The 14790-nt window shown below is 38.5% G+C and overlaps 1 protein-coding gene across 2 annotated transcripts in view; it reads right to left on the reverse strand.

The window, feature by feature from the left end:
• The window catches only part of TNPO1 (transportin 1), a 94944-nt gene extending 81886 nt beyond the window's left edge, over positions 1–13058 (reverse strand). Inside the window, exon 1 of one of the 2 annotated variants that reach the window (XM_008573320.1) lies at positions 12932–12999. In XM_008573320.1, the coding sequence (XP_008571542.1) occupies positions 12932–12946 (15 nt within the window). In that variant the 5' untranslated portion in view covers positions 12947–12999. Of the gene's footprint in view, positions 1–12931 lie in introns of both variants that reach the window. The other variant, XM_008573319.1, reaches the window with a different exon arrangement.
• Positions 13059–14790: the final 1732 nt, after the last annotated feature.

The following is a 14790-nucleotide window of genomic DNA, read 5'->3' on the forward strand; positions in this document are numbered from 1 at the left end:
ACACTGAGGGTTGCGATCCGTTGCTGGTCACGAAAAAAGACAAAAAAAAAAAAAAAAAAAAAAAAAGAACAAACCCCAAAATAGTACTGCATATCAAAAGAAATGATATTGTAGGTATCTTTCATCAATTTCCAAATTTTTCAAAACACTGATACATAATTCTGGAAATATCATGCAAGAAAAAAAATCAATAAATAGCTCAAAAGACATGTTGAACCAGAGAATTAAGAAAAAAATAACAAAAAACCAAGGATGTAGAAGCCAAAAGCAAACATAAATGAATTTTAGCTTAGAAAAGGAAGTCTATAATTCTTCTACAATGGTTCTTGGGACTTCTGTAATACTAAGTTCTACAGATGTTCTCAATAATTGTATAAATATTTAAGTAAAAAACTGCATACTAATGCATGATAAAAATCTCTACTGCAGAAATAAATAACCCTAAATTAATGGGACATAGCACAAATAATTTAAAATTATCATTTAACATATACTGAACTGAAAAAGGTTAATGCTGTAGTACTTTCCATCTTGCTAATCAACCATTTGTTATATACTATTTTAATCCCATTTTAAGAAAATAATTCATAAACCATTTAAATAATTTAAAATCAAGACCTTTAGAAAATAGCAAATGAAAATTGTTTAAGATAAAAAAAATTATGTTACAATCATTAATGAATTCTTTTTAATATATTTTTCTTGCTAAGGAAGCTCATGTAATAAATAATTAGAGATGGAAAGAAAATATATGCTTACAAATTATCTTGACTTAAAACTAATGGGACAGTTTTGTGTGTCTATTTAGTCTTTGAGGTAGATACCATTCATGACCATACATTTATAATCAGTAGACATAGGAGACTAATGCACTGCCTCAAAAGCACACACTATTTTACATTACACTAAACTGATTCTTAGAAAGAAGCATAAACCCATTTATTATAAACTTTTCCTAAATTGTTTTCCTGGGGTAGGGCTGAGGACACAGAAAGCAAATCCTTGTCATAAGTTGTATGAAATGATACTACAATGTAAAAAATAATTTCACGTAGCAACTAATCCATATTATTTGCAGTTAATAAAATACATAATCTCCAGTCAATTCTTGATTATACATTCTTATAAGAGTACTGTACATCTTCAGGAGGAAGGACCTCCAGATACTAAATCAGTAAGCAAACATTTATTAGATGCTTGTATATGCAGGATTTTATAGCTGGATACAAATTTAATAAAGTCTGGAATGAGAGAGATGAACTAGGAAACTCAAGATTTCTTAAGTTATTAAATGAAATTAAATTTAAGTTATTAAATTCAGCAGTTCCATATGTGGCTAGGCATGTGAAGAACTCGACTCAAAAGCATTTGAGATCAGGAGTTTGTATTTCCCAGAATCAGAAAACAATAATTTTACCAGAAATCACAATTTTGCCCTGGCTGCTGAGCAATTTAAATTCTACTGGAATCGCACTGGAGTGTAAACGTATATTCTCTGATTTACAAACAAAAATTGCCAGGCTGGCCTGTTAGCTCAGTTGGTCAGAGCATGGTGCTGATAATATCAAGGTTTAGGACTGGATCCCTGTACCCTCCAGCCTCAAAAACAAGAACAACAACAGCAAAAAGAAATAAAAATTACCTGTCATGTACCAGATCATCAAGTACCAATACCAAAACAAAAGACTCTAGCTCACTAGGATGCAAGGTTAAAACAAAGCTAGAATTTTTATTACAGCTTTTCTTTTTTACAATTCATCCTTTTCTTTCTCTACTGGCTCCTAAGCTTCTCCATCAAATTCCTACATTAAATATGAAACTACCGTACCCTCTCTTCATTCAGAGTTCACTATCTACACTAAAACAAAACTCCAGAAAAATCTCCCACCTTTACAGTCTCTCCACTGTTTCATCTTTTACTTATTTGGGTGGGGAGGCTTCGGCAAAAGGAAGGAGGATATTTCGGGAGGCAATGCAGACATTGAACTCACAGCCACAGCATGTCTGGAGCTAACAGCCTGCTATAACTTCATGGAGCTTTAGGACAAATTGCCTCCCAACAAGGATCTTTAAGTCTTCTGTGCCATGCAGAGGCAAAATAACATCAGAAAAAAGGAAGGGGCATCAGGGTTCTGGGGTTCTAGTCTCAGTTCTCTGTGCTAAGAGTAGCTAGCTGGGCAATCCTGTACAAATCACTTACACTAATTTGGTTTATTTTCTCACCTATAAAGCAACTAAAGTCCTGTTCTTTCAGTTTCTAGAAGTAAAATATTTAGCTGACTGTAAATAATAGATCTGGTCATATTGTACATACAAAAGCCAGCCTTACTTCTTTCCTTTGTTCTTGCGACTTAAACTCTCCAAGCTCCTCCTACTTCAGGTAAACCTATATTCAACTCACTTGCTTGAGCATAGTTCTGGGACTATTAAATTACCTGAGTGACAGTTACATGTCACTTGATTCTTTCAGCAAATATTTGGGCTCCTCTGAAAGAGCATAATACTGTTCCAGCCTTAGGTCACTTCTTACAGAAGTCACATTCAATAGTAAGAACAATCTTTGGCTCAAAATGTTATAGAAAATGTCTCATTATAACTTGGGTTTCTATTCAACAGAAATCTTTACTCAGTATCCCCTCAAAACTGTGTGACAGAAAAGTATGTAAAACTTTGAACCAAAAAGCCAACAGAACATTCTAATTCCTATTTTGGAGCACCTGTGGTTTCAATGGTTCCCTCTTTAATGCTCTTTTCCTAAATTCTCATAGTATTTTCTAATAAAGGTTTGACAAGCAGTATTTTATAAGCTGAAACAAACTCTTTTTGAAACACAGATCAGAACTCTTCAGACCATGTCCATATACTGCTAACTCAACCCTACCACAGAAGAATTAATGCATGTATTTTATTTTACCTTTCTAAACAATCAATACCAATAACTCAGAAAACATCATCTATGCCAAAGTCTGATAAATTTCACATATAAAGTTTAAATATCTTCACTTTTCTTGCTCTTCCTTCTGTTCTAATGCTTATCAAGGTGACATATTAAACTGATACATCATTATAAAGAGAATTATAATACATGTCTGAAAATATAAAAATTATTCTTTTGATAGAAGGATCATTGCCTCTGATCTATATATTTGACTTATCTGTCCACCTGAAATAAGGAATTTCATATTTTTCCATGTATTATGTGATAGGCACTGTAGTATAGTGTTTAAGAGTGCAAACTCTGGAGTCCTTCTACTTGACTTTGAGTCCTGGCTCTGCCACTTATTAGTCATGAAAAGAATAATTTACATATGATCTACAAAATGAGATAACTAATAGTACCTATATCTCATGGTGTTGTTATGAGGATAAAATGGCAAAGCTCTACTTTAAAAAAGAAAAAAAACCTCTCTCTGTTGAAAAAGACATGACAACTAAATGTAATATAAAACCCTGGACTGGGTTATGTTTTGGTGGGGGAAAAATATGCTGTAAAGGATGTTATATACTGGGACAACTGACAAAATTGTAATATGGGCTGTAAAAAACTAAAGTTCCTGAATTTGCTAACTGTATGTGATTTCATAAGAGACTATCCTGGCTCTTCGTATATACACACTAAAGATATATATATATATATTTATATCTGTAAAGCTTATAATATACACACTAAGGCTAAAAGGGTCAAAGATTATGAAGCCTACTCTCAAATGATCCAGAAAAAATTGTGTGTATGTGTAGAGAAAGAGAAACACAAACAAATGTAGCAAAATGTTAAAAATTGGTGAATCCAGGTAAAGTATATGTGGGAGTTCTCTGAATTTTTCTCACAATTTTTTCTGTAAATTTAAAATTATTTTAAAATAATATCTTAAAAATACCACCTTTGACTCTGTTCACCCTCAACTACTACTCAATTTCTCCACTCCCCTCCAATCACAGAAACATCTTGAAAGTTATGTAGAGTCACCATCTCCCCTCAGTTTGTGGCACCACATCTCCCTGGTTTTCCTTTTATCTCACCGCTGCTCTTTGTCAATCTCCTTTGCTGGCTGGCTCTCCTACCCCTAAATATCCTAGGTCCCCTTCCTTTCTCTATTTACATAATTTCATGCAATCTGTACCATTAAACATAACCCTGAATTCCAGACTCAAATATCCAATGTCTTACAAGACATATCTAATTGTTTGTTAAATGGGCAATCTCAAACTTTGCGGGCTGAAACAAAATTCTTGATTCCCTTCTCCATCCCATTCAAATCTGCTCCTCCCCCAGTTGCCTAATGTCACTAAATGCCAATAGTTTTCACCCAGTTAGTTCAGGCCAAAATACTAAGGGGTCAATCTTGACTTCCCTCATATCCCACATTCAAACCATTAGCCAGTGCTATCAAAATACACCTTCAAAATATACTCCGAATCTGACTACGTTCACCCCCTCTTCTGTCTACACTAGTCCAATGCTCTTGTAGAACATGGCCTACTACAACACATTGTCCTGCTGCTTCTTTTGTTCCCTTACAGTCCATTCTCTGAGACAAAGTAGCAAAAACAATCTTGTTAAATTTGCAACTAAATCATGTCTTCCTCCCATCAAAACCCTGCAATGGTTTCCCATCACACTTAAAATAAACTTTATATCCTTACCATAGCCTACAAAGCTATATCTAATCTGGGCCCCAGTTTATCTCTCTGAACTCATCTCCTAGTAGTCTCTGTCCCCCTTGTTTATTATGTTCCAGTCACACTGTTTTCTTGCAGTTCCCTAATCATGCTAAGCTTGTTCCCACCTAAGGGCCTTTACTTTTGCATGCTCTTTCCCCAAACATTCAAATTGCTCACTCCTTCCCCTTGTTCAAATTCCTGGCCAAGGGCCAGCCCAGTGGCGCACTCGGTAGAGTGCAGCGGCGCTCCTGCCAAGGGTTCGGATCCCATATAGAGACCGGTTCGCTCACTGGTTGAGCGCGGTGCGGGCGCGACACCGAGGGTTGTGATCCCGTTACCGGTCCCGAAAAAAGACAAAAAGGAAAAAAAAAAAAATTCCTGGCCAAATATGACATTTAAGAGAGGCAAGGTCCTCTTCTCTCCCTCTTTACCCCACTACTCTATATATCCTCTCACCTCTCATTGCTTTATTTTTTTCCTTTTTGTCTTTTCTCGTGTCCGGCAACGGACCGCAACCCTCAGTGTCGCACCCGTACCGGACCTGGACCGGCAACAGGATCGCAACCCTCGGTGCTGCGCCCGCCCCTCGCTCAGCCAGTGAGCGGGAACCGGTCTGTATGTGGGATCTGAACCCTCGGCGGGAGCGCCACCGCGGCGCACTGTAGCAGTGCGCCACTGGGCCGGCCCCCAGGCCTCTCTTATAAAGACACTAATCCCATCCATGAAAACGTCATCCCTGTGACCTAATGGCTTCCCAAAGTCCCCATTTCCTAATACTATCACCTTGAGGATTAGCATTTCTACATATGAATTTTGGGAGGACACATACACTCAAGACCATAGAAGCCACTGCAGAGCTTTGAATGATGAAGTGACAGGGACTGTCTTAATTTGTAAAAGGGTTACTCTGGCTACTGTATCTAGAAAATACTGTCAGGAGGGGCTAGGGTAGAATAGGCAGACCAGGTAGTAGCCTATTTCAGTAATCTGACAAGATATGATGGTACTGGCTTGGACCAGGGTGGTGAGGGAGGTGGAGAAGAGGGGGAAGACATGGTAGGATTTTGTATGTATTTTGATGATACAGAAAATAGACTGTCCTGAATGAATGGACTTGAATTGAAGCATAAAAGAAAAAGCAAAGTGAAGAGTAATTCCAAGATTTTGGCCTGAGCTATGAAAGGATGGAGTTGCTACTGACAGAAGTGAAGAAGTCTGTGGCTAGAGCAGTCATTGGGGAGGAAGTTTAGAAGTCTAGTTTTGAACATGTTGAGTTCCATGTCTAGTATTAAACTCTTAGGTAGAGATGTTGAATAGGCAGTTGTACCTATGAGATTGGTATTAAGGAGAGAGACTAAAGATCTAAATTTGGGCACCACTGGCATTTAGATGGTACTTAAAGCCATAAAACTGAATGAGATTACCAACGGAGTGAGTGTAGACAGAAGAAAAAAAATATAAAACAAAACAAGGACTGAATCTTCTCTCCAACATTAAAAGGTCAGTGAGAAGAAACACAAAGGAGAATTATAAGAAGCCAGCACTGAGGGAAGAGATAACCAGGAGTGTGCAGTGTCCTGAAAAGCAAAGAAGACAGTGTTTCAAGGCTAGAGGGAGCAAATAGCTATATCAAATGCTCTGATAGGTCAAGTATGATGAACACAATCGATGGCATATGGCTTTTAGCAACATGGAGGCTACTGAAGAGCCTGAGGAGCCATTTCTGTGGGAGTGGTATAGTCAAAGGCCAAAGTAGACTAGGTTTAATAGAGTAGTAGAGGAGAAAACTTGGTAATAGCAAATATAGACAACTCTTTTGAGGAATACTGCTGCAAAAGGAAACAAAAAATTGGGAAAATAGGTGGCAAAAATGTCAAGTTTTTTGGTTTTTTTAAGGTAGGAGAAATAGTATGTCTGTTTGCTGATAGAAATGATCCAATAAAAAGAACAAAATTGATGACTGAAAAAGGAGGGAAGTTTAAACAATGTCGTTGAGCATATGAGAGAGGATGGGATCTAGTAGAAAAGCAGACAAGAACATGAACAGTTAATCTAAGGTAACAGGCGTGAAGACAGCATGTACTGACACAGATGCAGGTAGGTACTTGGGGGGGTGGGAGTCTGTGGAAGTTCTCTTCAAATTAACTTGATTTTCTTAGCAAAGTAGAAAGCAAAGTTATGAGCAGAAAGTGAGGATGGGAAAAGAAATATAAAGGTTTAAGTAAAAAAAAAAGATATGAAATGGTCATTTAGAAGAGTGGGAGAGTGAACAGACTAGGAAAATACAATACAATCACCGGGCAGCATTGTATGGTATGTTTTTCTTTTTTTTTCTTAGGCCATAGTCAGTTACACAGGGACAAAAGCAAAAAAAAAAGCAGAGAGTTGGTTTTAACTAGGGCTCTGGTTTTGTTGAACAAGCAAAAAGCAAGGAAGGGGATCCAAAGGAGTGATTAAAATGATTAACTACAGAATTTAAGCTGAATAAATTCCATGTAAAAGGGAGTAAAAACATCAAGAGGGTGAGTGGCAGGGGGACAGTAATAGGATCAATGATTGGAGATTACACTGCAGTCAGAAGATGGTTGAACAAACTGCAAAAACAGGAAATAGTGGTCATCTAGTAGAACACATGAAATGGTAACTACGGAGGGACTGCAGTTATTGCCAACACAAGGGGGTATCACTGTGGGAATGAGTGGTTGAGGTACAGCAGACGGGAAGAGCACTAGAAGAGATGTCTACGATATGAGAGGCCAGGGTATTGGAAGGATCACTTATTACATTCTTGTCAAATTCAATATAAAGACCAAGGTGGTATTGAAGAGATGGACAGTGAGCTTTTTGGCATAACCCAAAGCTGAGGATTTTTAGGGAGAAGGAAGAGAGAATAGTCTGAAAGCAGTAAGGAGACTTGTGGCAGATACCTTTCCCACCTCTAGGAACAGTGGTAAGAAAAAGCTATGTGCTATGGTTTGAATGTCCTCTCCAAAACTCATGTTGAAGCTTAAAACCCAACATGGCAGTGTTGATAAGTGGGGCCTTTAGGAGGTAACTGGATCATGAAGGCTCTGACCTCATGAATGGATTAATACATTTATGGATTAATGGGTTATCATGAGAGTGGAACTGGTGGGTAGATAAGAAGAGGAAGAGAAACTTGAACCAGCACCTTAGCACGCTCTTGCCCTTTCACCATGTGATGCCCTGTGCCACCCTGGGACTCTGCAGAAAGTGCCCACCAGGAAGAAGGCCCTCACCAGAAGCATCCCCGTCAACCTTGGACTTCCCGGCCTCCAAAACTGTCAGAAATAAATTGTTTTTTTATAAATTACCCAGTTCCAGGTATTCTGTTATAAGCAACAGAAAATGGACTAAGACTATGGAAAACAAACAAACAAACAAAAAAACCCAGTCACAACTGTACAATGGAAGAGAGTCAGGTTTCCATTAGAGCAACAAAGTAAAGGGAATATTTGAGAATGGGTTGAGGCTGGATTTTGCAGATGATGGACAGTAAATTCCAGAGGGTACAGTAGAAGGGTATAAAGCACTGGGAAGGGGTTAAAAAAAGAAAGTACAGACCCTTTTATGAGTGTAGTGTAGGAGATGAAAGGTGACATAGAAGTCTGTGTTTATTGACGAAAACATCCTAGCATACATGACTCCTGACATACACATGTGTTTCTCTAAGAAATGGAAACCGCTGGGTCAAAAATGTTTCTACTTTAAAATTAAAATAGCTGTACTGATTTAGTCAATGTATGTGTTTCCCTACAACCTTGTCAATATATACTAGCAAAACTTTTTCCAGTATAACAGGAGGAAAAAAAATTCACTGCTTTGCTTTGCATTTCCCCGTTGGTGAGGCAGAACATCATTTCATGTTCACTGGTAGCTGTATTTCCTCTTCTGTAAATTTGCCCATTTTAAAAATTGAGTTGTCTTTCCTTTTCTTATTGATTTATAGTGCTTAAAAAATATATTTTATTCTGCTCTTAATGATTCACACAAATCAATGTTATAAATTCCTCACTTCAAATCTTTCAGAGCAACACAAGGCTCTGTAGGTTATTGCTTCCTCAAATCCCTCTGTGTATTGTATATTAGAAGTCACTTACTTAAGGTCCACCAGTTTACTCTGGACACATCCATTAGTTTCCTCACTGTCAATGACTACTTCTGCACTACAGCGGCAAAGTTAGTGTGGCCCACAAATTAGAAAATATTTACTATCTGGCCCTTTACAGAAAAAGTTTGTGGACACCTGCTCTATGCCTCTGAACTGCTTAGAGTTCCAAGAACACAGTAGGTCCTTATCTTTGATAACTAACTTACTGAAATGCTGCTCCTATTTCTCAAAATGTCCCAGCCATTCCCCCCACTCTCTTCAAGGGATCTATTACTAGCCATCCTTGGTGCCTCCATAGATTTATATCATAAAAGTTATAACTGCACACTTATTGCATTTATCTGTTTATATATTTCTCTCCACTAGTAAGTGATTCTCTTGAGGACAAGAGATAATCCTAGAACTAATAAATGGCACACAAAGTCCTTCATGGTTTACTATCGTTCTCATCACTTCCCTATTTTCCTACGCCAGGGCTATGATAATAAATGAGAATAATGTGTGTAAAAGTAACAATGTATGCTAAATGCCTACAAATAATGCCTAGTATATTACGAGGAAAAAAATGTTATTCACTCTCTTTTCCCTCCCAGCCCAAACAACAGGAGCAATAAATACTGTATTGCCCCAATTTATTTTAAGTCCATTATTAAAATTCCTTAAGTAAAAGCAATTTGGCAATATGGACCATGACCTTTAGATGTTCACATACTCTGACCCAATATTTTCGCTTTGGGGAATTTATGTTAATAATATGAAGTGCAGAAATTGTTTTATGTACAAGGTTGTTCATTACAATGTTTCTTATAATTGCAAAAAAATTTGAAACTGTTTAATTATGAGAAATTCACAAAAACATTATACAGTCATTATGTCCAGCCACCAAGAAACCCCCCCGAAACACATTATGCATTCATTTTTTTAAAAAATGCTGACAATATAATTCAATAGCATAAGAAAATACTTATGGCGCTAGGTGAAAAAAGCAGAATACAAAATTATTCATATAGTAAAATCTCAACTGTGTAAAAATCAAATAACTCAGAAAAAACATTGAAAGGAAAGGCTTACAATAGTTATCCCACAGTCCTGATGTTCATTTTTATTATTTTATGCTTATTTTCTATAGTTCTCTAAAATAAAAATGATGACATTGTTGATAATAGCAGTTATTTACAGCATACTTACTACAGGGCAGGCCCAGTTTCAAGAGCTTATTGTATTAACTCATTTAATCATCATAAAACTATAAAATGAAAAAATTGAGGCACAGTGAGATTAAGTAACTTGCCCAAGATCACAAAGATAATTACAGAATGTACCAAAAGTTGAATCCAATCAGTCCGGCTCTACAGCACCTGTTCCTAATCTCTACACTACACTGAAAAGTTTTGCTTTGTTTTACAATTTTAACCATTAAAAAGGTATATATACCAATCCAAACCTGTGGTCTTCACAGTTATCAGCTTTCTTTCAGTACTCAGTTCAAACATTTGCTCTGCTATCTATCTATTGCCTTTTAGGGATAAGATGTAGCTATTCCAAACAGCTACTATTTTTATATGGGTTCTATCGACTCCAGAAAATTCCAAGACAAATCTGTATCCCCATTTTCTGTTTCAGTATCTCATTTGCCCATTGAGACTCTGGAACGCTAACATTCCTTCCTTATTACACCAAAGTGACAGTATTCAAAGAACCCTACCTAGTATGCAAGTCTTGGAGCAACCCAATCAAACTTGGCTTCTAGAATTTCTCCTACACTAAAACCCACCCAATTTTGTGATTACAAATCACAATTACCACTCTTGCAAACATTTGTCTTTCACTGTGTAGTTCATCCCCTCTGCAACCCAGGAGACCCCTCACCTGCCAACATTCACCAGATATCTACCATGACACTAGCTGAATGGGACCAACTAAGAAATATCCTTAACATCCAGGGAATTTCACTGTCTCTGATCCTTCCTTTTTGAAGAAGGCATTGTCCATTGTTTCTGAAAACCTCACCAGCTAATCAATCATTTTGATTGCCTCAGCTTTCTCACACTTTTGCTAGTAAACCGAGCTGTTTTGGGGGGAACGAGATCCTTTTGGCACCAATATGTATTCAAATATCAATCTCGGGAAGAAGTATTCATAACTTATACTCTGACCAATAAAAATAATTACCACTTAGTGCTGTGCTCCACTTTGCAGTCTATATCTGATAACTTTATTTCATTATATATGTCACTTGATTTGGCTTGCTTTATAATCAGATTTCTTAAAACAAATTTGTCAGAATCCAACATGGTTAAGATGCAAGAAAATTTTCTAAATATATGTTTACATTTCTTTTTTTTTTTTTTTTTAAAAGATGACCGGTAAGGGGATCTTAACCCTTGACTTGGTGTTGTCAGCACCACGCTCACCCAGTGAGCAAACTGGCCATCCCTATATAGGATCCGAACGCGTGGCCTTGGTGTTGTCAGCACCGCACTCTCCCGAGTGAGCCACGGGGCCGGCCCTATGTTTACATTTCAATGCAGTTCATTAACAACATTTAGAAAAACTGAGTTCATGTGATGGCTTTAACAGTATGTAAAGAAAAATCACAATCATAAAAACAATGAATACAATAGCAAGCGTTAATGTTTGAAAAATTTACAGCCAGAATCATGTATCATATTTTTACCAAAATCCTCTTCTGCTCACTATGTAATGGTAATAAGCCATATGAGAGTGGAGGTAGAAGTGCAAAAAAGATTTTTACAGATATTTTATGAAAAGGATGAAATTGAAACCACATCAAGACTAACCCAGAGTGGAGGACCCTTATAGGAAAAAAGAAAATGGAGCACTAATTAGATTTATTAAATTACATTAAGTAAGCACCGTACTGACAAACTACTATGCATTTACACATTGCATATGTCAGGAACTATAAAAGAAATTTGCACCCTCAAATTCATATTTCCCTTTTGCAGTTCCAAGTTTTCAATTTGGTGCAACCATTCTCTAGGAACGATTGGGGTGCACGGTAAGACAAAAGAAGAAAAGAGTCCTTTCCCAAAAAACTGAATCCTCCCGTTTCACTAAATATACCTTAAATATACCTTCTTTACTACTCTCATACAAAAGTTTTGATATAATAGAGAAACTTAAAATCCAGCAGGAACGTTGTTATACTATGAGCACGTCAAGACAGCACTCTTACATTTCCAAATATGTATTACACCATACGCCTTGCGTTTTAAAAGTTACCTTTTCTTTAGGGTAAAAAAAGTACCACTTATGCACTCATAATTGAAGTCATCACTGTTTCAAAGCAGGACTATTACTAAGTTTCTTAATACAACTGTCAAAATCAATCTGTGGATAGCCTCCAACTTCGAATTTCTACATTTATATCTGTTGACGGACCAAACTGATTAGTGATTAAGATAACGAACTTAAACTGCAAGCAATCCTTGCAAAAACCAGTTGATTTTTAAAATCAATAAACAACACTCAAATCATTTTTAAACAGTTTGGTTGTGGTGGCCGGTCTGCTCCTCAGCAGATGTTCCCCGCTGCGTGTACGCGTGGGAGCGGAGGTAGAAGTACAAAAGCATAAACCCACGCAAAACCCACTTACAAACATGAAAATTATGTAAACCTGGTCGTGAGGCCAAGAGGCCCCAAGGGGAAACAACCGCCGGGAGAGATCTGCTAGGTGAGCGTGGAGACGACGGTCGGGGTGGGACAAAGACCGGCCCATGTCGGGCAGCGCCGGACAGTGCCCAGAACTGACGGGAAGCAGCGATCCCGGGGCTGCGGACTGCCGCACGCAAGGGCCCTCAAACGATGCGGCTGAACAGGCGGGGGCAAAAAGCTCCTCTGAGCAGCAGATTCTTCCCTTCCCACCTCCCCTGATAGGCTCCAGGCCCCAACCTCACACACCTGAGGAGCCGCCGCTGCCTGCCCCCTACCCGAGTCCCTCAGAGCGCCCGGGCCGGCAGCTGTTGGGCTTAGAACCGTGCCGCGGCCGCCGCCGGGCTCCAAACGGCCGGGCAGGCACCGGGCGGGCGAGCCCGGCTCCTCTCCTCGCGGCGCGTCAGGCAGCTTCAGACCTGCCCGCTCTAGTCCGGAGCCACGCACCCTCACACCACCTACCCGGTCCCACACCATCCCAGAGGCCTCCGGCTCTCGGGCCTTCTGCCGAAGCGGCTCTGCTTCCCGTCCGGGGCCTGAAATGGCTGCGGAACAAAGAGAATCTGGGCTCCAGCGAGCGCCTGTCCGATTGGCCGGGGGGCGGGGCCCGCCGAGGGAATGTTCGGCGGCGGTCGCCTTGGCAACGGGGCGGCCTGGGACTGCTGGGCCTGCGGACCTGTGGCCCGCAGCGCGCGGCAGCGTTTTCTAGGCCTGCGGCCGCGACCGTCCATACGGCTCACAAATGCTCGCTCCCGCTGCGGACGGCGCGCTAGCCCGAGCCTCTGGCTGGCGGGCACGCCCGCTGCGGGAGCTACCCTTCGCGGTGGGGTCTGAGCAAAATGGCCCGTAAATTTGGTTGCCTGGGGGCTGTGCGGGGCCCTCCTGGGAGGAGGACCCTACCCCAGCCTAACTTCTGTACCCCAGCATAACCTCCAAAGTGACAGCCGTGCCCTGGGAGCCTCCTCAACACCGAACGTGCCGCATATCCCACAATAATACAATTCCAACGTCGCTGGTAAAAAGCAGAAATGGCTTCTGTAGATAAGATTCGTGGGCGGACGATTGCCTGCTTATTACAAGATAGGCCTTTGAGGTATGCTGTATCTAGCATATAAACTAATGTAGCTGAGACTAAATGATTTATAAATAAGTTTTACATCTCCAGGTGTGTATTCGTATAAAACTGTAGTTTATTGCGCTTAGAAGTAACAAGCCCTTCTCTCCCTAACCAGACATCATAAGAAATTAAAATGTTTTCTATTTTCCGAACAGTAAATATTTCAAAATGAGAGAGGTGGACGTTTTTATACCCAATTGTAATAATGATAGATAACTATTCACTATCAGTTTCCTTCTCCCAGATTATTTTTATACCTAAACTTTCTTTATATGAATATTTAACGTTTGCATAGCTAGGTGATTATTATTTCCTAAGGTGATAGATAATGCCAGTGATAAAATTCCTCACATGATCTATGTATGTAAAAATGCTAGCAGTTTCAATTATCTTACTTGAAAGTATTATATTTGTTTTGAAAATGTGTAGCAGTTGTTTTCTTCCAAGCATATGCTAGATAAAATACAGTATCTAATAAAAACGTGTTTATAAATTTTTACTAAGACAGCGTATTTGTTAATAAACCTGTTAATTTTTATTTGTAACAACAGTCATTTTACAGGAAGAACTAGTTTATTTAACTTGAAATTTGAGACTGAAAGGACCATTTTTATCATTGGGAAATTGAACATAGCAAGGGCAAATATTTTAAGTAACTAAAATACTCATGATTTCAACATTTTCTAATGTTAATTTCATAGCAGTAGTGAATGTGGAAAAGAGGTGCCTGAATAGGAATAGGTATCTAAGAAAAAAATTTATATTTTAAATGTAATATAAACCTTCCTGAATGATAGTTTAGTATATTTACAGGGATTTACCCAGAATAAGTATATTTAACAAATCAGGGGCTGTGTAGGAATATTTAAAGAATCTAAAGGATTAGCAACTAATGACAGCTGTAAATAACTACTTACTAAACAGTAAAGAGTTCACCTGATTAGTTTGAAAATAATTGAAATAAATTGAAAAAAAGGAAGAGGTGTTATTTAGCATATGTAAGAGGATTTATTGGCCAAAATCTTTTGAAACAAAAAATCTTAATTATCAGATGTTATAAAATTGAGATTAGGCAATTTAAATATCTATTCTTTCGTAAAATTCAAATGAAAGTTCATGAAATGCTAATATAAAATAGTTCTGTGCTAAATAGAGATGCTTTCACTGTAGCCTATTTGTCTCCATCTTCTAAGTTACTAGGTTA

This window comes from Galeopterus variegatus, unplaced genomic scaffold (assembly GCF_000696425.1).
Source record: "Galeopterus variegatus unplaced genomic scaffold, G_variegatus-3.0.2 Scaffold902, whole genome shotgun sequence".
Classification (NCBI taxonomy): domain Eukaryota; kingdom Metazoa; phylum Chordata; class Mammalia; order Dermoptera; family Cynocephalidae; genus Galeopterus; species Galeopterus variegatus.